Consider the following 24,996-nt stretch of genomic DNA (forward strand, 5'->3'; position numbering starts at 1 on the left):
AATGTGATTGGACACATGTAGTCTATATGTCAATGTGATTGGACACAGTCTATATGTCAATGTGATTGGACACATAGTCTATATGTCAATGTGATTGGACACATGTAGTCTATATGTCAATGTGATTGGACACATGTAGTCTATATGTCAATGTGATTGGACACGGAGTCTATATGTCAATGTGATTGGACACATAGTCTATATGTCAATGTGATTGGACACATGCAGTCTATATGTCAATGTGATTGGACACATGTAGTCTATATGTCAATGTGATTGGACACGGAGTCTATATGTCAATGTGATTGGACACATAGTCTATATGTCAATGTGATTGGACACATGTAGTCTATATGTCAATGTGATTGGACACGGAGTCTATATGTCAATGTGATTGGACACGTAGTCTATATGTCAATGTGATTGGACACATGTAGTCTATATGTCAATGTGATTGGACACGTAGTCTATATGTCAATGTGATTGGACACATGTAGTCTATATGTCAATGTGATTGGACACATGTTGTCTATATGTCAATGTGATTGGACACATGTAGTCTATATGTCAATGTGATTGGACACATGTAGTCTATATGTCAATGTGATTGGACACATGTAGTCTATATGTCAATGTGATTGGACACATGTTGTCTATATGTCAATGTGATTGGACACATGTAGTCTATATGTCAATGTGATTGAACACATGTAGTCTATATGTCAATGTGATTGGACACATAGTCTATATGTCAATGTGATTGGACACATAGTCTATATGTCAATGTGATTGGACACATAGTCTATATGTCAATGTGATTCGACACATGTAGTCTATATGTCAATGTGATTGGACACATGTAGTCTATGTGATACTGTATATGATGGGAGCATGTGAACGCAGAGTGACAGACAGACAGACAGACAGACAGACAGACAGACAGACAGACAGACAGACAGACAGACAGACAGACAGACAGACAGACAGACAGGTACACAGTGAACGCAGAGTGACAGACAGACAGACAGACAGAGACAGACAGACAGACACTAACCTGGAAGCCAGAAGGTCCAGGCTGTCCTTGCTCTCCTCTTTCTCCAGCAGGGCCCTGTGGTAAACAAAGGGTTAACACTGAGCATTATAGCTGTGGCTGGGCTGCCGTGAAAAACTCATTAAGAATTGTGCCTTTAAACTCAATTGACACATCTAACCAAGTCATTGTGAACAAGTTGGTCTTATCTTGTCGATTCATTCTTACAATAATCATACAATCTTACATCCACAACGAAACATAAATCAGAAAGGTTAGCGAGCTGTGAATTGACAACGACACCTGTTGAACACTGAGAATTATATCCAGCCTGGGCTATGGGAAGGCTTGAGTTATCAGGTCGTTTTAGAGTGTGATTGGACAGGTAAAGACACTCACAGCAGGGCCAGGTGGTCCAGCAGCTCCAGTCTCACCATCCTTTCCAGGAAGACCCTATAGGGAGACAGAGAGAGGGATGTGAGAGAAGGAGAGAAAGCGAGAGAGAGATATCACCAGTGTGGAGGCCATACATGGGGCCATGGGAGCCAGTTGACTGATAGATGTAAACATAACTATCACTACTGGTTGGGGATAAACTGAGTATGTGGAATGGTTTCCTAACAATACCAGTGTTTTCTACATATTTTACATTATATATAATATCATCAAAAATAGGGTTAGCAGGCTATTTATGATTTGCAGCAGTATTTGGTTGAATCGGAATTCCTTCCTGAAAGCATTTAATATTTCTAATCCTTTCTAAGAGGGCATAAGGTATGTTTACTCTGCCACATTTCTACCCATAATGCAGTCTGTGTCTGTCTGGGTGATCAACAGAGAAATGACTTACCCTCAGACCTGGGGCACCAAGAAGCCCCTTTTCTCCTCCCTTCCCAGGCTCACCCTAGTCACAGGAAAACACATCCACCAGTCAGTCACAAAGGATATCCAGCTGTATCCAGAGTAGACAAACACTGTCCATGGCAACTAGTGTCCAAGCTCTGAGTAGAGCCCTAATCAGGAGATATATCATCTCCATATTTTAAAATACATCAATCAATCAATCATCCAATCAAACACCCAATAAATCAATCAATCAACCAATCAAACACCCAATAAATCACTCAATCAACCAATCAAACACCCAATAAATAAATAAATCACTCAATCAACCAATCAAACACCCAATAAATAAATAAATCATTCAATCAACCAATCAAACACCCAATAAATAAATAAATCACTCAATCAACCAATCAAACACCCAATAAATCAATCAATCAATCTAACAGTGACACTCACGTTGGCTCCCTTGGGTCCGGGGAATCCCATCACGCCAGGCTGACCGCGGGCTCCCATAGGGCCAGGGGGCCCGGGGCGACCATCCTCACCAGCAGCACCCTAAATGGTGAACCCAGGAGGGTCAGTCCATCAATTCATCTTGCAATCACATTTATTTGTGAAGCCCATCTTTCATCAGCAGATGAGACATCCTAATAACGTAAAGTAATGTCTGACTGGGAAGTCTGCATGGATATTTGATAGAGTTGGACATGAATTCAATGTGAAAGTAAATCGTCAAGTCATGCACCTGAGGGATTTTCTACACTGTCAGAGTCAATGATGTATATAAACCCAGTCAGTCATCTAGTGTCTATATAAATCATTGCTCAGGGTCCTGTGAAAATAATGACTCATCTAGTGTCTATATAAATCATTGGTCAGAGTCCTGTGAACGTACTGATTCATCTAGTGTCTATATAAATCATTGGTCAGAGTCCTGTGAACGTACTGATTCATCTAGTGTCTATATAAATCATTGGTCAGAGTCCTGTGAACGTACTGATTCATCTAGTGTCTATATAAATCATTGGTCAGAGTCCTGTGAACGTACTGATTCATCTAGTGTCTATATAAATCATTGGACAGAGTCCTGTGAAAATAATGACTCATCTAGTGTCTATATAAATCATTGGTCAGAGTCCTGTGAACGTACTGATTCATCTAGTGTCTATATAAATCATTGGTCAGAGTCCTGTGAAAATAATGACTCATCTAGTGATCAAGTTCATGTTTAAAATAAACGTTTAAAAGAAACATATATTTTTTTTTACAGTCATTGATCAAAACAAACAACAAGCACAGTGTACTTACACCAGGTCCAACTTTGCCTTGAGGACCAGTATCTCCAGGACGACCAGTAAGACCCTACAGGACAAGCAGAGAGACACATTTGGATCAAACTTCCTAAAAGCCCTGAGAAATTCAACTCGGACTCATCAAAAGTGTACTGTATGTGAGTCAAATCTCCAGTGATCGTGTCTTGGTAGAGCAGACATTGCACCTATATGAGCCTATATGTTTAATGATGTTGGAGATTTGAGACCAAACTACAGTAACATACATATACACAAAATACCTGGGGTAGCATAGGTACAACGTGATGATGTCAAAAACTACAGAGATAATGTATTGAGTTATTCAGTCATAGTTGGGAGAACTATTCTATCTTTCCAGAGCATTGATACATACTGCTGTTACGGACGGCAGAACGATATTGGAGTGGAACTTACTCTTGCGCCAGGAAGACCGGGCTCGCCAGGGCGACCAGGGTCACCGCCGGCTCCCTTAGGGCCGGACACGCCGCCGACTCCACGCTCGCCAGGGGCTCCCTGGATTAAGAGGACAAATGTGCTACTCAATGGAGAATCTCAATCAATCAATCAATCAATCAATTAAGACCACGCCAGTTGTTCCCTGTATTAGGAGCTCAAATGATACAGTTACTCAGTGGAGATCAATCAATCAATCAATCAATCAATCAATTAATCAATCGATTAATCAACAAATCACTAAATTAACCAAATCAAGACACATCTACCTCCACAGACACTTTAAATGAGGCTACAGTGGACGCTGCATTAGGAGGCCAAATGAACTGAAGACGCTCTGAGGGAAGTGTCTGACACTGTGACACACTGAAATGTAAGTCTGTGTGTTTGTCCCTTAATAAACCTCAACAGACCATTACAGATATCTGTATGTTCCTTCATCTTTTTTTTCTGGGATATAGTCATCTTGTGAAGTGTCATGGAGGTTTAGATTATTTTTAAGAAGGACAATGAGTCAGTCACTCCGGGGCGAATCCTCTCTTCCATTTAAGTCGAATTGACATTAATTTGACTTGAGTGGAAGTTAGAATTCACCTCTATGTGGATAACGTCCTCTCCGTCTAGTCACTTCACACCGAGGCTACGCTAGGCAACCGGGCCTCTGAGGACCTGGAAATGACATGTCAAAATGACGGGAGTCAATTGTCTTGACATGATGAACTGAGAAAATATCCCTTCTGACTCATTCACCATATTTAATGAATAGGAATAAAAAAAAAAAGTGAACAATACATTAATTTATAATGAAATTAAATGCTTCCAGTCTGAGTTGGTGGTGTGGTGTGAGGTTTGGTGCTGACCTCTGGTGGTTAATAGTGGAATTACAGTTGACTCCACTGACACCAACAGAAGCTCCGTCTTTCTTTGTGACTCATCATTTTCTGTCATTCACAGCTGTGACTAAATGTTGTCGCAGAATATTTAGTCAGATTGGGGTTGCAATCGCCTAAGGATTCCAATATATCAGCGATTTGAGTCAGCGAGGAAGAATCGTCACTAATATTCAAGCACGGGATGTTTCACTGTGGATTAAATGCTCAGCTAACTGCGTGTATAACCCTGCAGTGCCGTGGATAAGTCTATCTGCCGTGATCGCCATGGTTTCAGATTTACAGCCATGTCACTGCTGACTCATGTAGTATAGAATTCATCTCCCTAGTCCTGCCAGTTTTAGAGTAGCCTATTCAGTTGAGGGTGAACGTATCCTGTACCACAGCAGTTAGTTTCCCATCCCCTTAATAACGATAATCCCATCCTCTGGGACCACGTTGTCATGGTGACGCTTACCTTGGGACCAGCCAGACCATCCTGACCTGGGAAACCACGGTTACCGGGGGCGCCCTAAACAAAAAACAACAACAACAGGGTTCAGGGTGAGGTCAGGAAGAACATTTTTTTTTAAACGATTCAACATTTAACGCTGGGAGTGAGACCATCGTGTGTGATGAATATAAAATGGAACGGACAGCCCGTTCTGTGGCCGCACACAGGTCTAGTAGCTGCTCATGTCATTTCCTCAGTTTTACGGCATACAGAACACATAGCGCCTCGACAAGTGGTTTTGGAATGATAGGTGGCCGTGTGTATTCTGACGGGGAGACAACATGGGTGATAACATGGGTGATAACGTGGGTGATCATGTGGGTGATCATGTGGGTGATCACATGGGTGATCACATGGGTGATCACATGGGTGATCACATGGGTGGTACTCACTCTCTCTCCGGGAGGTCCAAGAGGTCCAGCAACATGGTCACATGGGTGATCACATGGGTGATCACATGGGTGATAACATGGGTGATCACATGGGTGATCACATGGGTGATCACATGGGTGGTACTCACTCTCTCTCCGGGAGGTCCAAGAGGTCCAGCAGCGCCGGGCTCTCCTCTGGGTCCCCTCTTCCCCTCCTCTCCTGCAGGGCCAAGTGCTCCTTGTGGACCGGCTGGTCCCTAAACAAAAACAACTGGATGTCAGTAATCACATTTAATGCTCCAGTTTCAATTGTTCTGCCTGCGGCTATGGAACCCTGACCTGTTCACCGGACGTGCTACCTGTCCCAGACCTGCTGTTTTCAACTCTCTAGAGACAGCAGGAGAGGTAGAGATACTCTGAATGATCGGCTATGAAAAGCCAACTGACATTTACAACTGGGATTATTATTATTTGACCCTGCTGGTCATCTATGAATATTTGAACATCTTGGCCATGTTCTGTTATAATCTCTACCCGGCAGAGCCAGAAGAGGACTGGCCACCCATCAGAGCCTGGTTCCTCTCTAGGTTTCTTCCTAGGTTTTGGCCTTTCTCGTGAGTTTTTCCTAGCCACCGTGCTTCTACACATGCATTGCTTGCTGTTTGGGGTTTTAGGCTGGGTTTCTGTTTGGGGTTTTAGGCTGGGTTGCTGTTTGGGGTTTTAGGCTGGGTTTCTGTTTGGGGTTTTAGGCTGGGTTTCTGTTTGGGGTTTTAGGCTGGGTTTCTGTTTGGGGTTTTAGGCTGGGTTTCTGTTTGGGGTTTTAGGCTGGGTTTCTGTTTGGGGTTTTAGGCTGGGTTTCTGTTTGGGGTTTTAGGCTGAGGCTTCTCTATAGCACTTGTAAGATGTAAGAAGGGCTTTATAAATAAATTTGATTTGATTTAATATCCATCATCTCTAAAAATCAATCAATTAAATTGAAAGATTGTACTGCAAGATGACTTGAGGTTGAGGGCACTATAGCCAAGATACTAAGAAGGGAGAGAAACTGTTCAAGATGCTAACAAGCTGATGTTAGGTGAAGCTGGGTGGGAAGACTCAACAAAAAGAGGAAGTGGAAGTCTTATCATTAAGTAAGATCTCTGCAGCTTGGTAAATACTTTGGGGGGGTCAGAGTTTTCTCATGATAAATAAGCCATCTTGATTATCTTTTATTTTTTCATAAAATGTTTTTCTGTTTGCTTGCCTGCGCCATTAGTTGTCCTAATGCTGGATTGTTGAGCGATAATAAATAAATAGGACTCCCTTGTGACCAGTTACAAACTCTGTTACCGTCTGGAAGAAATCTGGGATGCTCTCCATACTGTGTGTGTGTTTCATGGGGTGTTATAAACTCTTGGACCTTGTCCAGTATGTTGAGGGACTACTATCAGAGAGGAAGGATGAAAGAATGATGGAGACAGAGACTGAGACAGAGACAGAGACAGAGACAGAGACAGAGACACAGAGAGAGACAGAGACAGAGACAGAGACAGAGAGAGAGAGAGAGAGAGAGAGAGAGAGAGAGAGAGAGAGAGAGAGAGAGAGAGAGAGAGAGAGAGAGAGAGAGAGAGAGAGAAAGACAGAGACAGAGACATAGAGAGAGAGAGAGAGAGAGAGAGAGAGAGAAAGAGAGAGAGAGAGAGAGAGAGAGAGAGAGAGAGAGAGAGAGAGAGAGAGAGAGAGAGAGAGAGAGAGAGAGAGACAAAGACAGAGACAGAGACAGAGACAGAGAGAGAGAGAGAGAGAGAGAGAGAGAGAGAGAGACAGAGACAGAGACAGAGACAGAGACAGAGACAGAGACAGAGACAGAGACAGAGAGAGAGAGAGAGAGAGAGAGAGAGAGAGAGAGAGACAGAGACAGAGACAGAGACAGAGACAGAGACAGAGAGAGAGAGAGAGAGAGAGAGAAAGAGAGAGAGAGAGAGAGAGAGAGAGAGAGAGAGAGAGAGAGAGAGAGAGACAGAGAGAGACAGAGACAGAGACAGAGACAGAGACAGAGACAGAGGTCGGACAAAAGCACAGTGGTATGAGCAGCAGCTTCAAAAATAATAACACTCACAAGCTCTCCCTTGGGTCCAGCCTCACCCTTGAAACCTGGGATACCGGGGTCACCCTAAAGAAGAAGACAAAAAACACATGGGTCATTGTTACAGACCAATGAAGTTGTATATTACTAGCCTTGAAATGCAAACTGAATCACATAACAGTATTTTACTATACTACATCGTACCATCCCTGACATTCATTACATATTATAACAAGTTTGGAGAAACAGATTTGAGGAGAGACAGTTTAGACGTACAGATGTTCCCTTTGGTCCGAGAGGTCCAGTGGCCCCCTGGGGTCCTGGAGGGCCACGGGGCCCGGGGAAGCCAGGCGCGCCAGCGATACCAGGGGCACCCTGTAGTAGAGAGATGTCAATCACGTATCAATCAATCAGTCATCACGCTGAAAGGATCCCTGTGTGATATTGGAAGGGAACACTAAACCGAGTAACAGGACGATATCGAGATCTGAAAATAAGTTGTGATGTGTTCACTGCTTCTAGATCAACGAGGGGAAAAAAATATACAACTTTATTTATCTAGGCTTTTAGATGTATGGCTCAAATCAAATCAAATGTTATCTGTCACATACACACGGTTAGCAGATGTTAATGCGAGTGTACAAAATGCTTGTGCTTCTAGTTCCGACAGTGCAGTAATACCTAACATGTAATCTAACAATTCCACAACAACTACCTAATACACACAAATCTAACAAGTAATCTAACAATTCCACAACAACTACCTAATACACACAAATCTAACAAGTAATCTAACAATTCCACAACAACTAGCTAATACACACAAATCTAACAAGTAATCTAACAATTCCACAACAACTACCTAATACACACAAATCTAACAAGTAATCTAACAATTCCACAACAACTACCTAATACACACAACTCTAACAAGTAATCTAACAATTCCACAACAACTACCTAATACACACAAATCTAACATGTATTCTAACAATTCCACAACAACTACCTAATACACACACATCTAAGTAAAGGAATGGAATAAGAAGTACAGTATATACATATAAATATATGTATGTCTTCAGTGTAACATGAGTTAGTGGGTGGAACAGGTGGCAGAGGTGCTGAAGCTACAGACATGCCTGGACCTTGATCTCACTCCTACATTCCAACGCCAAGATTCAGCTGCAGTCTGCTTGACTATTATGTAGGTGACAGATGTGTGTGTGTGTGTGTGTGTGTGTGTGTGTGTGTGTGTGTGTGTGTGTGTGTGTGTGTGTGTGTGTGTGTGTGTTTCTGGTCTAAGCCATAACTAACTGAAAGTGACGTAACACACCTGAATGATCCTGATCTAAATTATTCTTCTTGCTCTAGGGGGAAGTTAGGACCTGATCTAAATGATTCTTCTTGTTCTAAGGGGAAGTTCGGACCTGATCTAAATGATTCTTCTTGTTCTAAGGGGAAGTTAGGACCTGATCTAAATGATTCTTCTTGTTCTAAGGGGAAGTTAGGACCTGATCTAAATTATTCTTCTTGTTCTAAGGGGAAGTTAGGACCTGATCTAAATGATTCTTCTTGTTCTAAGGGGAAGTTAGGACCTGATCTAAATGATTCTTCTTGTTCTAGGGGGAAGTTGGGACCTGATCTAAATGATTCTTCTTGTTCTAGGGGGAAGTTGGGACCTGATCTAAATGATTCTTCTTGTTCTAGGGGGAAGTTAGGACCTGATCTAAATGATTCTTCTTGTTCTAGGGGGAAGTTAGGACCTGATCTAAATGATTCTTCTTGTTCTAGGGGGAAGTTAGGACCTGATCTAAATGATTCTTCTTGTTCTAGGGGGAAGTTAGGACCTGATCTAAATGATTCTTCTTGTTCTAGGGGGAAGTTGGGACCTGATCTAAATGATTCTTCTTGTTCTAGGGGGAAGTTAGGACCAAGAGCTTTCCCTAACCACGTCACCTGACCAGGTAAATGGAAACAGAGACAGGGTAGAGAGGGAGGGAGACAGAGACAGAGGCGAGATGGAGGGAGACAGAGACAGGGGAGAGAGGAAGGGAAACAGAGACAGGGGAGAGAGGGAGGGAGGGAGACAGAGACAGGGGAGAGAGGGAGGGAAACAGAGACAGGGGAGAGAGGGAGGGAAACAGAGACAGGGGAGAGAGACAGAGCCAGGGGAGAGAGGGAGGCATGGAGACAGAGACAGGGGAGAGAGGGAGGGATGGAGACAGAGACAGGGGAGAGAGGGAGGGAAACAGAGACAGGGGAGAGAGGGAGGGAGGGAGACAGAGACAGGGGAGAGAGGGAGGCAGGGAGACAGAGACAGGGGAGAGAGGGAGGGAGGGAGACAGAGACAGGGGAGAGAGGGAGGGAGGGAGACAGAGACAGGGGAGAGATGGAGGGAAACAGACAGAGGAGAGATGGAGGGAGGGAGACAAAGGCAGGGGAGAGAGGGAGGCAGGGAGAAAGAGACAGGGGAGAGAGGGAGGGAGGGAGACAGAGACAGGGGAGATAGGGAGGCAGGGAGACAGAGACAGGGGAGAGAGGGAGGGAGGGAGACAGAGACAGGGGAGAGAGGGAGGGAGGGAGACAGAGACAGAGGAGAGGGAGGGAGACAGAGACAGGGGAGAGAGGGAGGGAGGGAGACAGAGACAGGGGAGAGAGGGAGGGAGACAGGGACATGGGAGAGAGGGAGGGAGACAGGAGAAGAGGAGAGAGGGAGGGAGGGAGACAGAGACAGAGGAGAGAGGGAGAGAGGGAGACAGAGACAGGGGAGAGAGGGAGGGAGACAGAGACATGGGAGAGAGGGAGGGAGACAGGAGAAGAGGAGAGAGGGAGGGAGGGAGGGAGGGAGACAGAGACAGAGGAGAGAGGGAGGTAGACAGAGACAGGGGAGAGAGGGAGGGAGGGAGACAGAGACAGGGGAGAGAGGGAGGGAGACAGAGACATGGGAGAGAGGGAGAGAGGGAGACAGGAGAAGAGGAGAGAGAGAGGGGGGAGGGAGACAGAGACCGAGGAGAGAGGGAGAGAGGGAGACAGGAGAAGAGGAGAGAGGGAGGGAGGAAGACAGGAGAAGAGTAGAGAGGGGGGAGACAGAGACAGAGGAGAGAGGGAGGGAGGGAGAGAGACAGAGGAGAGAGGGAGAGAGGGAGACAGAGACAGAGGAGAGAGGGAGAGAGGGAGACAGAGACAGGGGAGAGAGGGAGGCAGACAGAGACAGAGGAGAAAGGGAGAGAGGGAGACAGAGACAGAGGAGAAAGGGAGAGAGGGAGACAGAGACAGAGGACAGAGGGAGGGAGGGAGACAGAGACAGAGGACAGAGGGAGAGAGGGAGACAGAGACAGAGGACAGAGGGAGAGAGGGAGACAGAGACAGAGGACAGAGGCAGAGAGGGAGAGAGGGAGACAGAGACAGAGGAGAGGTTGTCTGGTATACTCACAGCTGATCCTTTAGATCCTCCAATACCATCAGTACCAGGGTTACCCTGTGGGGAAGGACAGAGGAAGAACATCTTTTCACATGGCCATATCTTATAGAATAATACGTAAGGTCATAGTTCAATCAGGAAAAGCCCTAGTCATGTGACTTGGAACACTAACACACAGGTTTATGGGGACACTCATGGGGACTGTTTAGGGACAGTATTTGGGGACACTGTTTTACAGGGACACTGTTTTATGGGGCCACTTTTTTTGCAGGGCCACTTTTTATGGGGACATTTTTTATGGGGACACCTTTTATGGGGACACTTTTTATGGGGACACTTTTTATGGGGACACTCACAGAAGCGCCGGCGGGTCCGGGAGATCCGGGGGTTCCTGACTCTCCACGGGGTCCCTGGGCGCCCTCAGGTCCACGAGCACCGGTGGGGCCAGCTTCTCCCTGGAGAGAGACAATCAATCAATAATACAACACTTCAATCAATCAATCAATCAATCAATCAATCAATCAAATGAACAACCAATCGATGATGAATCTATAAATTAATCAATAATCCAATAAATCAATAAATCAATCAATCACACAAACAACCAATCGATCAATTAATCTATAATCAATAATCCAATCAGTCAGTCAGTCATTAGCATCATTGCAGTAAAGAGTCTCTTTTGAGCAAATTGACGATTCTGTTTGATTGGTTATGGATTTGCACGATGTCAAATACACAAAGTTTATTCAAGTTTTCAAATCTGGTCAAAATTTAAGTCAGAAGTGTTTAATCTTAATTGAAAAACCAAGTAGGTCATTTCCATATAAGGACTGTATAAAGTCTCGGTATGAAGAGTAAAAGTGTTACAGCAACATTGGCTGCATTTGAATAAAAATAAGAAAACCTACTTTTGTCAAAATGAAATGAACTTTAGCTTTCATATAAAAGTTATTTTATGAGGGGAAAGTGCAGTAGCCACGTTTCTAATGGTTTACAGACTGGTCTGACAAAACAGAACGAGGACATTTATTCTGACTAAATATTGTCAGACAAGGCTTCGACCAATCATAGCGCAGCGTAGTGAGGTAGTGAGGTCACAGCCTTTGGGAAACTGGGTGAATGAATGAATGAAATTCCTAACTGTTGTTACCATGGTGTTTTGACTTAGTAGGATGACATAATATAATGTGTACAAGCGGTGGTGGAGAGATTGGTATTTTTGGCACGGGATGTCGTCCATAATGTTTGTTTTCGTTTTTTTAGGGAGGGGTTCAGCTTTATTATTGCAGGTGGTTCAATCAATGTAACTGTCTGCATCACTTCCAATCCCCCATATATTATAGATATTTCATATGCATACATATATATACATTTAAAATATATATATATTTCCCCTAACCCTGCCACCCCTCCCCTAACGGGGGTAAAGTAATGGACAACAACACTTAGGCTTCTACTTCCTGTTTATACATTCTATATACATTTTACAGACACGGTATATTTTAGTCCTTCAGCTCCCCTCAACCCCTCCCCTAACCCTACCACCCCTCCCCTAACCCTGCCACCCCTCCTCCAACCCCTCCCCTAACCCTGCCACCCCTCCCCTAACCCTGCCACCCCTCCCCTAACCCTACCACCCCTCCCCTAACCCTGCCACCCCTCCCCTAACCCTGCCACCCCTCCTCCAACCCCTCCCCTAACCCTGCCACCCCTCCCCTAACCCTGCCACCCCTCCCCTAACCCTGCCACCCCTCCTCCAACCCCTCCCCTAACCCTGCCACCCCTCCCCTAACCCTGCCACCCCTCCTCCAACCCCTCCCCTAACCCTGCCACCCCTCCTCCAACCCCTCCCCTAACCCTGCCACCCCTCCTCCAACCCCTCCCCTAACCCTGCCACCCCTCCTCCAACCCCTCCCCTAACCCTGCCACCCCTCCCCTAACCCTGCCACCCCTCCTCCAACCCCTCCCCTAACCCTGCCACCCCTCCCCTAACCCTGCCACCCCTCCTCCAACCCCTCCCCTAACCGTGCCACCCCTCCCCTAACCCTGCCACCCCTCCTCCAACCCCTCCCCTCTGTCTCTGAAGACCATCACGTTTGATTTCTATTTGACATATATTTTTTAACTGTGCTGTTTAACAAAATGTTTGAACCTTTTTACATTTTACTCTTCTGGGAAGGCTTTCCACTAGATGTTGGAACATTGCTGCTATAACAGCCTCCACTCTTCTGGGAAGTCTTCCCACTAGATGTTGGAACATTGCTGCTATAACAGCCTCCACTCTTCTGGGAAGGCTTTCCACTAGATGTTGGAACATTGCTGCTATAACAGCCTCCACTCTTCTGGGAAGTCTTTCCACTAGATGTTGGAACATTGCTGCTATAACAGCCTCCACTCTTCTGGGAAGGCTTTCCACTAGATGTTGGAACATTGCTGCTATAACAGCCTCCACTCTTCTGGGAAGGCTTTCCACTAGATGTTGGAATGTTGCTGCGGGTACTTGCTTCCATTCAGCCACAAGAGCATTAGTGAGGTCGGGCAGTGATGTTGGGCAATTAGACCTGCAGTCGGCGTTCCAATTCGTCCCAAATGTGTTCGATTGGGTTGAGATCAGGCCTCTGTGCAGTCCACAGAATGTTGTATATATAGTTTAACACACTGTCGTTCACACATCTGGGGCAAGTTACTGTCTCACTGTGTGTTTTTTTAACATTAGTCACACACACAGTCACAAGTGCATACACACACACACACACACACACACACACACACACACACACACACACACACACACACACACACACACACACACACACACACACACACACACACACACACACACACACACACACACACACACACACACACACACAGCTCCCAGATCCTTTGGCATCTATCTCTAGTCACGAAGCAGTTCGTCCAAGGCCTTCTCTTCTCACAGGGGTTTTGGTTTGTAAATATGCTCAGGACAGGGTGTCCTTTATAGAGTTGAGATAGAGCCTCTGTCTCTGGTTATAATGGGGTTAAAGGTCATGAAGTTATTCACATGATTAGGGTTGCAAAGTATATTACTGGAAACTTTCAAGGTTTACTTTTAGAATCTTTCAAGGTTTTTATGTAATTTATCACAAGATATCTAGTGGCCATTTTGGGTCCTTCAGATTATAACTAGTGCCCTCTGTGTGGTCTTACCAAACATATAATATATTAAATGATGAAATAAGATTTATTTTTTTTGTTAAGAAAAAAAAAAGCTGTAAAACATTTTTCAAAATATAAACCATCAACTTAGTCAATATGGTGTTTCATATTTTATCACTTATTTTTTTTTTACACTCTTTTACAGTTTTTTAGTATGTCAACATGTATTTGTTGTCAATGTTTCGGTGTCAAGTTGTGAAAAAAGTAAACCGTTGTAAGAGTTGAAGAGTTCATGTAAAATAATGCCATCGTTGATTAGATGCTTTTTTCACTCATTAGTTTATTTTCTATTGAACCATATGGTTTGTCTACTATAAACTTCTGGACACAGATATAGATTTAAAAACATATATTTACGTGTGAATACATGTTTTTAATGTTATTCAAGTATAAATGACCAAAGTTACAATAGACGGACATACATTTTCTGTTATTTACCAAAATGACTGAAGTTTCTTTGGTAAGCTACCTGTAGCTCTGCAACCCTAGTCCTATAGCTGAATCCTTAAATGATTTCCCTGACTGAGACGGACGACAGATGAAAGTGAAACCAGCAGTACAGCATGGGATCTTTAGACTTCAGGCAGCACACACACACACACACACACACACACACACACACACTAGTTATCGTTCAGAAGGAATGAATAAAATCAGTCCCAAGCGGAGAGAGAGAGAGAGAGAGAGAGAGAGAGAGAGAGAGAGAGAGAGAGAGAGACAGAGAGAGACAGAGAGAGACAGAGAGAGAGAGAAAAACAACACACCTCCCGAACCACAAACCTCTCAAATATTCCACCCAGATGAAGGAAAATAGATTTTATTTTTAGAGCACTTTTCAATGCTGCCTTCTCCGGTTTCACCACTTTCACTCTTTTCTCACCTTTTTCTTTCAAATTCTTTCTGAGCTAGAGTTAGAGAAATAGAGAGAGAGAGAGAGAGAGAGAGACAGAGAGAGAGAGAGAGAGAGAGAGAGAGAGAAAAAGAGAGAGAGAGACAGAGAGAGAGGGAGAGAGAGAGAGAAAAAGAGAGAGAGAGAGAGACAGAGAGAGAGAGAGAGAGAGAGAGAGAGAGAGAGAGATAGAGAGAAAGAGAGAGAGAGAGAGAGAGAGACAGAGAGAGAGAGAGAGCGAGAGAGAGAGAGAGAGACAGAGAGAGAGAGCGAGAGAGAAAAAAGAGAGAGAGCGAGAGAGAGAGAGAGAGACAGAGAGAGCGAGAGAGAGAGAGAGAGACAGAGAGAGACAGAGAGAGAGCGAGAGAGAGAGAGAGAGAGAGAGTGGGGGAAGGGTGAAGATCAGTGACATACCTTAGAACCTGGAGAGCCGGGGAAGCCTGGAGCACCTGCAGGACCGACTGGGCCCTATAGAGAGAGAAGTGTGGAGAAGGGGAGGGGGAGAGGAGAGGGGAGGGGAGGGGAGGGGAGGGGAGGGGAGGGGAGGGGAGAGGGAAGGGAAGGGAATTGAAGGGAGGGGGAGAAGAGAGGGAAGGGAGTGAGTCAACAGACACTGCTGCCACTGCAAGGGCGTCCAGGTGTATTGCAGTCACATTTCTGATGAAACATTTCGGGCTGGGTTTCCTGGACACAGATTAAGCCCAGCGGTAGATTAATAAGAACTTTTAATAAATACTTGAATTGTGTATGCGTTTTAGTCTAGTACTACAGTTGATTCGGCAGGGTAGCCTAGTGGTTAGAGCATTGGACTAGTAACCGGAAGGTTGCAAGTTCAAATCCCCGAGCTGACAAGGTACAAATCTGTCGTTCTGAACAGGCAGTTAACCCACTGTTCCTAGGCCGTCATTGAAAGTAACAATTTGTTCTTAACTGACTTGCCTAGTTAAATAAAGGTAAAAAAAAATAAATCTGTGCCTGGGAAACTGGCCCATAGTACACCTACACTGAGCATACAAAACATTAGGAACACCTTACTAACAAAGGTCATGTGGTTTGGTAAGAAGAATGCCCCTCTCACCACAAGTGTGATTATTACCTCTGAGGGTTCAGAGCTTGAGGTAGTCACCTCATACAAGTACTTGGGAGTATGGCTAGATGGTGCACTGTCCTTCTCTCAGCACATATCAAAGCTGCAGGCTAAAGTTAAATCTAGACTTGGTTTCCTCTATCGTAATCGCTCCTCTTTCACCCCAGCTGCCAAACTAACCCTGATTCAGATGACCATCCTACCCACGCTAGATTATGGAGACATAATTTATAGATCGGCAGGTAAGGGTAAATGTTCTTTACCATTCGGCCATCAGATTATCCACCAATGCTCCTCATAGGACACATCACTGCACTCTGTACTTCTCTGTAAACTGGTCATCTCTGTGTACCTGTCGCAAGACCCACTGGTTATTGTTTATTTATAAAACCCTCTTAGGTCTCACTTCCCCTATCTGAGATATCTACTGCAGCCCTCATCCTTCACATACAACACCCGTTCTGCCAGTCACATTCTGTTAAAGGTCCCCAAAGCACAGACATTCCTGGGTCTCTGGAACGAGCTGCAACAAACACTCAAATTGGACAGTTTATATCAATCTCATCTTTCAAAGACTCAATCATGGACACTCTAACTGACAGTTGTGGCTGCTTTGTGTGATGTATTGTTGTCTATGTGCTATGTTGTTGTCTTAGGTCTCTCTTTATGTAGTGTTGTGTTGTCTCTCTTGTTGTGTGTTTAGTCCTATATTTATATTGTATTCATTTATTAATTTTAATCCCAGCCCCCGTCCCCACAGGAGGTCTTTTGCCTTTTGGTAGGCCGTCATTGTAAATAAGAATTTGTTCTTAACTGACTTTCCTAGTTAAATCAAGGTTAAATAAAAAATATATATATATATTTATTTTTTATACTAGGCAAGTCAGTTAAGAACAAATTCTTATTTTCAATGACGGCCTAGGAACAGTGGGTTAACTGCCTTGTTCAGGGGCAGAATGACAGATCTTATCAGCTCTGGGATTCGATCTTGCAACCTTTTTGGTTACAAGTCCAATGCTCTAACCACTAGGCTACCTGCAATATATATTGAGTTGCATCCCCTTTTGCCCTCAGAACAGCTTCAATTCATCAAGGTGTAGAAAGAGTTCTACAAAGATGCTGGCCCATGTTGACTCCAATGCTTCCCACTTTTGTGTCAAGTTTTCTGGATGGCCTTTGGGCGGTGGACCATTCTTGATACACACAGGAAACTGTTGAGTTTGAAAAACCCAACAGTGTTGCAGTTCTTGACCCAAACCAGTGTGCCTGGCACCTACTACCACACCCCGTTTAAAGACACTTCAATGTTTTATCTTACCCATTCACCCTCTGAATGGCACACAGACACAATACATGTCTCAACTGTCTCAAGGGTTAAAAGTCCTTTTTTAACCTGTCTCCTCCCCTTCATCTACACATAGCTTTCATAGCTTTCACCTGTAGTCACCTGGTCAGTCTACCTCATGGCAAAAGCAGGTGTTCTTAATGTTTTGTATACTCAGTACAGTGAAATGAAACAATGAATAAAACTGTAAGACTTACAGGAGGACCAGCAGGGCCAGACAGACCGTCATTACCACGAGCGCCCTAGACAGAAGAAACACAAGATACTGTCACCACACAGCAGAGGACCAGCTCAACATATACTCAACATACACTGAGACGTAACGATCCATGTCATGACATGGAATTATCATTCAATAATAATTTTATTCAACAGAGAGCTAGCTATAAGCCAGCTAGAGTTCTCTCTCTGTCTGTGATTTGACTTTGAGGTTCAGGTCCTTCACTTTCACTTTCCGAATTGTGATGTCACTACAGTCTGGGTACGGATCTGGGGCTGGTATGAGTAGAGACCATGGTCATGTTACACGGTTCTGGGAGTTCTATTTTGAGTTCTGGAATGAGTTCTAAGCAGGAGGTTACAGGATGAGTTCTAGGGGGAAGTTCTAGAATGAGTTCCAAAGCAGGAGGTTACAGGCTGAGTTCTAGGGGGAAGTTCTAGAATGAGTTCTAAGCAGGAGGTTCCAGGCTGAGTTCTAGGGGGAAGTTCTAGAAGGAGTTCCAAAGCAGGAGGTTACAGGCTGAGTTCTAGGGGGAAGTTCTAGAATGAGTTCCAAAGCAGGAGATTCCAGGCTGAGTTCTAGGGGGAAGTTCTAGAATGAGTTCTAAGCAGGAGGTTCCAGGCTGAGTTCTAGGCCAGGAGAAGGTACTTACAGCAGAACCAGAGGGTCCGGGACGACCTCTCTCACCGGGCAGACCGCGTGGTCCCTTTAGAGAGGGAGAGAGAGAGGAGCACAGGTTACAATCAGTAAACAGTAAACAGAATTATCTGTACAGCTGATCAGTAACATATCAGATATTGTATATCGTATGTGTGGCAGATCTACTGAGAGTAGTTCTCAGTCTACAGGAGCTCATCAACGTGACAGATACAGTACTACGCTACATCACTTCTGTATCTGTACTCACCATTGGTCCTGGAGCGCCATTCTCACCGGGAGCACCAGACTCACCCTACAACAGAACAGAACAGAGAGAGAGAGAGAGAGAGAGAGAGAGAGAGAGAGAGAGAGAGAGAGAGAGAGAGAGAGAGAGAGAGAGAGAGAGAGAGAGAGAGAGAGAGAGAGAGAGAGAGAGAGAGAGAGAGAGAGAGAGAGAGAGAGAGAGAGAAAGAGAGAGAGAGAGAGAGAGGGAGAAAGAGAGAGAGAGAGAGAGAGAGAGAAAGAGAGAGAGAGACAGCAAAAAAAGAGAACGTTCAAGAGATGTTTCTGGTACAGAAGGGAAGTTTAGACAGGTTTCCCAACGTAACAAACAACCAAGAAAGTCAACCAGGATATGTGTGAGATTAAAATAACGTGAGAGAGATAGAGAATTCTATTGTTAGAGTCCTTCCCACCTTAGAACCAGCAGCTCCACCCTCTCCCTTGAGTCCATCCAGACCTGGATAACCCTGGAAAGAGGAGATAAACACGATATCATGAGAGCGGGACTTTGTGACATCGGCTGATGTAAAAATGGCTTTGTAAAATACATTCGATTTGATTTGACTGAGAGCCAAGAGTCAAAATCAGTGAAGGATTATTCACAGCATCTTTACTGGCTCGTTGACTGGGCGTTGTTGCAGCAGCAGAACAGAGGAAAACATACAACGACACTAAAATCAGCTAGACAGGAAAGAACACATTTGAAGATGCCGTATTACATATTAGAGCCAGCAGCATACAGTACCACCGGGCCTCCCACTACTCGCTTGCCTCTGAGGCTAAGCAGGGTCGCTTCCTGGATGGGAGACCAGATGCTGCTGGAAGTGGTGCCCGACGGCAGGTAGGAGGCACTCTTTCCTCTTACCCCAGGGCAGTGATTGGGGACATTGCCCTGTGTAGGGTGCCGTCTTTCGGTTGGGACGTTATACGTGCGTCCTGACTCTCTGTGGTCACTAAATGAGCCCATGTTACTGATCGTAAGAGTAGGGGTGTTAACCCCCGGTGTCCTGGCTAAATTCAAACTCTGGCTACTTAATCATCCCCAGCTTCCAACTGGCTCACTCACCCCCCCCCCCCCCCCCCCCCCCTCTCTCTCCTCTGTAACTATTCCCCAGATCATTGCTATACATGAGAATGTGTTCTCAGTCAACTTACATGGTAAAGTAAGGGTTAAATAAAAAGTATATATTTTGTATTATCATTCCTATGACATAACTATGACATAACTATGACATCACTCACTCTGTGGCCCTTGATTCCAGGCAGACCGGGAGTTCCTGGGAATCCACGAGCTCCCTGTTGTAGAGAAGAATAGAGAACAACATAAAAAAAGGAGAGAAAGAGAAAGATAGATAGATAAAGGAGAGATGAAAGATAATAAAATTATTTTTCCCTATTCAGTTATTCTCAGGATCTGTTTTCCTGCTCTGGTTTAGAGCCAGGCATATGATGGCCAGAGGGCCAGAGGGCCAGGTGACATCAGGGTTGATTTAGTAGAGAACAGCTCTTTCTCTCTTTGTCTTGTCTGACTGAATCATATTGGAGTCTTCTGACTGGACTGTATCTGATTGAATCATCTTGGAGTCTTCTGACTGGACAGTATCTGACTGAATCATCTTGGAGAGTCGTCTAACTGTACTGTATCTGATTGAATCATCTTGGAGTCTTCTGACTGGACTGTATCTGACTGAATCATCTTGGAGTCTTCTGACTGGACTGTATCTGACTGAATCATCTTGGAGTCTTCTGACTGGACTGTATCTGACTGAATCATCTTGGAGAGTCTTCTAACTGTACTGTATCTGACTGAATCATCTTGGAGTCTTCTGACTGTACTGTATCTGACTGAATCATCTTGGAGTCTTCTGACTGTACTGTATCTGACTGAATCATCTTGGAGTCTTCTGACTGGACTGTATCTGACTGAATCATCTTGGAGTCTTCTAACTGGACTGTATCTGACTGAATCATTTTGGAGTCTTCTGACTGGACTGTATCTGACTGAATCATCTTGGAGAGTCTTCTAACTGTACTGTATCTGACTGAATCATCTTGGAGAGTCTTCTGACTGTAGATGGTATGCCTGTTATGTCTGTCAAATACACTTCTCTTCTTGACTGATCATATTGGGATAGTGTGTGTACAAATGTAATTACTGAGGCAGCATGAATAGGCTGTGAGAAAAACTGTGAGTAGATAAATGAACAGATAAATGTAGGGATAAATGAAGAGATATATTAACAGATTAATTAACCAATAACAGATAAATGAAGAGATATATTAACAGATTAATTAACCAATAACAGATAAATGTAGGGATAAATGAAGAGATATATTAACAGATTAATTAACCAATAACAGATAAATGAAGAGATATATTAACAGATTAATTAACCAATAACAGATAAATGTAGGGATAAATGAAGAGATATATTAACAGATTAATTAACCAATAACAGATAAATGAAGAGATATATTAACAGATTAATTAACCAATAACAGATAAATGTAGGGATAAATGAAGAGATATATTAACAGATTAATTAACCAATAACAGATAAATGAAGAGATATATTAACAGATTAATTAACCAATAACAGATGATAAAGAGATAAATGAAACCATACCTGAGGACCAGAAGGTCCACGTTCACCACCTTTGCCGGGTTTGCCAGCCTCACCCTACAGCAGAGACAGGATGGAAGGGAGACGAGGGCCAGTAGGCCAGTTAGTTACAATATTGAATGAAAAAAAAAAATACAATACATAAATAGTAAAAGATAAAAAAAAAAAAAAATGAATGAATCAATAAATAATTAACATATTTAGGTTTTGATACTAATTAGTTTGAAAATTGAAATTCAGTTAGCAAACAGTGCATCCTGGGGGATAGACGGATACATGGGTCAGCCTGATACCACCTAGTGGCTAAGTGGAGGAATTGCATTTCCAATATACATTTTTAATTTCTTTACCCTCCCTGACTGCATATCTATTTATAACAATTATATTTTGAGGTTTCTTTGGTCCCACACCCATTTTGTGGGACTGTATAAATCCCTGTTAAATTCAACTTGCAGGAAGCTCTAACAGGGATATCACATAACAACACATAACAAAGCATCATAATGTGACAGTTTACACCCTTATAACTCAAAGAGAATTGAACTCTGCTGGAATTTATTGTTAATTCAAAACAGCACATTAAATTGTAAAATGTCAAGGAAGCTGATTTAAAAAAACAACAACAACAGCGAAAAAAGTCAAATGGCAGTTGAAGTTGAATTTAAGCAGCTCTTTGTGAGTCAGATATTTATGGGATATGGTGTTGGGTTGGTGGGGAAGATGGGATACGGTGGTGGGTTGGTGGTGAAGATGGGATACGGTGGTGGGTTGGTGGGGAAGATGGGATACGGTGGTGGGTTGGTGGGGAAGATGGGATACGGTGGTGGGTTGGTGGGGAAGATGGGATACGGTGGTGGGTTGGTGGGGAAGATGGGATACGGTGGTGGGTTGGTGGGGAAGATGGGATACGGTGGTGGGTTGGTGGGGAAGATGGGATACGGTGGTGGGTTGGTGGGGTTGGTGGTGAAGATGGGATACGGTGGTGGGTTGGTGGGGAAGATGGGATACGGTGGTGGGTTGGTGGGGAAGATGGGATACGGTGGTGGGTTGGTGGGGTTGGTGGTGAAGATGGGATACGGTGGTGGGTTGGTGGGGTTGGTGGTGAAGATGGGATACGGTGGTGGGTTGGTGGTGAAGATGGGATACGGTGGTGGGTTGGTGGGGAAGATGGGATACGGTGGTGGGTTGGTGGGGAAGATGGGATACGGTGGTGGGTTGGTGGGGAAGATGGGATACGGTGGTGGGTTGGTGGGGAAGATGGGATACGGTGGTGGGTTGGTGGGGAAGATGGGATACGGTGGTGGGTTGGTGGGGTTGGTGGTGAAGATGGGATACGGTGGTGGGTTGGTGGGGAAGATGGGATACGGTGGTGGGTTGGTGGGGAAGATGGGATACGGTGGTGGGTTGGTGGGGAAGATGGGATACGGTGGTGGGTTGGTGGGGAAGATGGGATACGGTGGTGGGTTGGTGGGGAAGATGGGATACAGTGGTGGGTTGGTGGGGAAGATGGGATACGGTGGTGGGTTGGTGGGGAAGATGGGATACGGTGGTGGGTTGGTGGGGAAGATGGGATACGGTGGTGGGTTGGTGGGGAAGATGGGATACGGTGGTGGGTTGGTGGTGAAGATGGGATATGGTGGTGGGTTGGTGGGGTTGGTGGGGACGATGGGATATGGTGGTGGGTTGGTGGTGAAGATGGGATACGGTGGTGGGTTGGTGGTGAAGATGGGATACGGTGGTGGGTTGGTGGGGAAGATGGGATACGGTGGTGGGTTGCTGGTGAAGATGGGATACGGTGGTGGGTTGTTGGGGTTGGTGGTGAAGATGGGATACGGTGGTGGGTTGGTGGTGAAGATGGGATACGGTGGTGGGTTGGTGGTGAAGATGGGATACGGTGGTGGGTTGGTGGTGAAGATGGGATACGGTGGTGGGTTGGTGGTGAAGATGGGATACGGTGGTGGGTTGGTGGTGAAGATGGGATATGGTGGTGGGTTGGTGGTGAAGATGGGATACGGTGGTGGGTTGGTGGTGAAGATGGGATACGGTGGTGGGTTGGTGGTGAAGATGGGATATGGTGGTGGGTTGGTGGGGTTGGTGGGGACGATGGGATATGGTGGTGGGTTGGTGGGGAAGATGGGATACGGTGGTGGGTTGGTGGTGAAGATGGGATACGGTGGTGGGTTGGTGGTGAAGATGGGATACGGTGGTGGGTTGGTGGTGAAGATGGGATATGGTGGTGGGTTGGTGGGGTTGGTGGGGACGATGGGATATGGTGGTGGGTTGGTGGTGAAGATGGGATACGGTGGTGGGTTGGTGGTGAAGATGGGATACGGTGGTGGGTTGGTGGTGAAGATGGGATACGGTGGTGGGTTGGTGGTGAAGATGGGATACGGTGGTGGGTTGGTGGGGTTGGTGGTGAAGATGGGATACGGTGGTGGGTTGGTGGTGAAGATGGGATACGGTGGTGGGTTGGTGGGGTTGGTGGGGACGATGGGATATGGTGGTGGGTTGGTGGGGAAGATGGGATACGGTGGTGGGTTGGTGGGGTTGGTGGTGAAGATGGGATACGGTGGTGGGTTGGTGGGGTTGGTGGGGTTGGTGGGGTTGGTGGTGAAGATGGGATACGGTGGTGGGTTGGTGGTGAAGATGGGATACGGTGGTGGGTTGGTGGTGAAGATGGGATATGGTGGTGGGTTGGTGGTGAAGATGGGATACGGTGGTGGGTTGGTGGGGTTGGTGGGGACGATGGGATATGGTGGTGGGTTGGTGGTGAAGATGGGATACGGTGGTGGGTTGGTGGGGTTGGTGGGGACGATGGGATATGGTGGTGGGTTGGTGGTGAAGATGGGATACGGTGGTGGGTTGGTGGTGAAGATGGGATACGGTGGTGGGTTGGTGATGAAGATGGGATACGGTGGTGGGTTGGTGGGGAAGATGGGATACGGTGGTGGGTTGGTGGGGAAGATGGGATACGGTGGTGGGTTGGTGGGGAAGATGGGATACGGTGGTGGGTTGGTGGGAAGATGGGATACGGTGGTGGGTTGGTGATGAAGATGGGATACGGTGGTGGGTTGGTGGTGAAGATGGGATACGGTGGTGGGTTGGTGATGAAGATGGGATACGGTGGTGGGTTGGTGGGGAAGATGGGATACGGTGGTGGGTTGGTGGGGAAGATGGGATACGGTGGTGGGTTGGTGGTGAAGATGGGATACGGTGGTGGGTTGGTGGGGTTGGTGGGGTTGGTGGGGAAGATGGGATACGGTGGTGGGTTGGTGGTGAAGATGGGATACGGTGGTGGGTTGGTGGTGAAGATGGGATACGGTGGTGGGTTGGTGGGGTTGGTGGGATTGGTGGGGAAGATGGGATACGGTGGTGGGTTGGTGGTGAAGATGGGATACGGTGGTGGGTTGGTGGGGTTGGTGGGGACGATGGGATATGGTGGTGGGTTGGTGGTGAAGATGGGATACGGTGGTGGGTTGGTGGTGAAGATGGGATACGGTGGTGGGTTGGTGATGAAGATGGGATACGGTGGTGGGTTGGTGGGGAAGATGGGATACGGTGGTGGGTTGGTGGGGAAGATGGGATACGGTGGTGGGTTGGTGGGGAAGATGGGATACGGTGGTGGGTTGGTGGGAAGATGGGATACGGTGGTGGGTTGGTGATGAAGATGGGATACGGTGGTGGGTTGGTGGTGAAGATGGGATACGGTGGTGGGTTGGTGATGAAGATGGGATACGGTGGTGGGTTGGTGGGGAAGATGGGATACGGTGGTGGGTTGGTGGGGAAGATGGGATACGGTGGTGGGTTGGTGGTGAAGATGG

At 45.7% G+C, this 24,996-nt stretch overlaps 1 protein-coding gene across 3 annotated transcripts in view; it reads right to left on the reverse strand.

The window, feature by feature from the left end:
* The window catches only part of col2a1b (collagen, type II, alpha 1b), an 83,896-nt gene that overhangs the window by 22,180 nt on the left and 36,720 nt on the right, over nucleotides 1-24,996 (reverse strand). For all 3 annotated transcript variants that reach the window (XM_036950895.1, XM_036950896.1, XM_036950893.1), the window contains 19 exons: nucleotides 21,179-21,232; nucleotides 19,794-19,847; nucleotides 18,965-19,018; nucleotides 18,538-18,582; nucleotides 18,283-18,336; nucleotides 17,608-17,652; nucleotides 15,393-15,446; nucleotides 11,242-11,340; nucleotides 10,898-10,942; nucleotides 7,738-7,836; nucleotides 7,495-7,548; nucleotides 5,546-5,653; nucleotides 4,990-5,043; nucleotides 3,604-3,702; nucleotides 3,185-3,238; nucleotides 2,333-2,431; nucleotides 1,881-1,934; nucleotides 1,430-1,483; nucleotides 1,055-1,108 (listed from right to left, as the gene is read on the reverse strand). In XM_036950895.1, the coding sequence (XP_036806790.1) occupies nucleotides 1,055-1,108; nucleotides 1,430-1,483; nucleotides 1,881-1,934; nucleotides 2,333-2,431; nucleotides 3,185-3,238; nucleotides 3,604-3,702; nucleotides 4,990-5,043; nucleotides 5,546-5,653; nucleotides 7,495-7,548; nucleotides 7,738-7,836; nucleotides 10,898-10,942; nucleotides 11,242-11,340; nucleotides 15,393-15,446; nucleotides 17,608-17,652; nucleotides 18,283-18,336; nucleotides 18,538-18,582; nucleotides 18,965-19,018; nucleotides 19,794-19,847; nucleotides 21,179-21,232 (1,233 nt within the window). The remainder of the gene's footprint in view (nucleotides 1-1,054; nucleotides 1,109-1,429; nucleotides 1,484-1,880; nucleotides 1,935-2,332; nucleotides 2,432-3,184; nucleotides 3,239-3,603; nucleotides 3,703-4,989; nucleotides 5,044-5,545; nucleotides 5,654-7,494; nucleotides 7,549-7,737; nucleotides 7,837-10,897; nucleotides 10,943-11,241; nucleotides 11,341-15,392; nucleotides 15,447-17,607; nucleotides 17,653-18,282; nucleotides 18,337-18,537; nucleotides 18,583-18,964; nucleotides 19,019-19,793; nucleotides 19,848-21,178; nucleotides 21,233-24,996) is intronic.

Source organism: Oncorhynchus mykiss, chromosome 17 (genome assembly GCF_013265735.2).
Source record: "Oncorhynchus mykiss isolate Arlee chromosome 17, USDA_OmykA_1.1, whole genome shotgun sequence".
Classification (NCBI taxonomy): domain Eukaryota; kingdom Metazoa; phylum Chordata; class Actinopteri; order Salmoniformes; family Salmonidae; genus Oncorhynchus; species Oncorhynchus mykiss.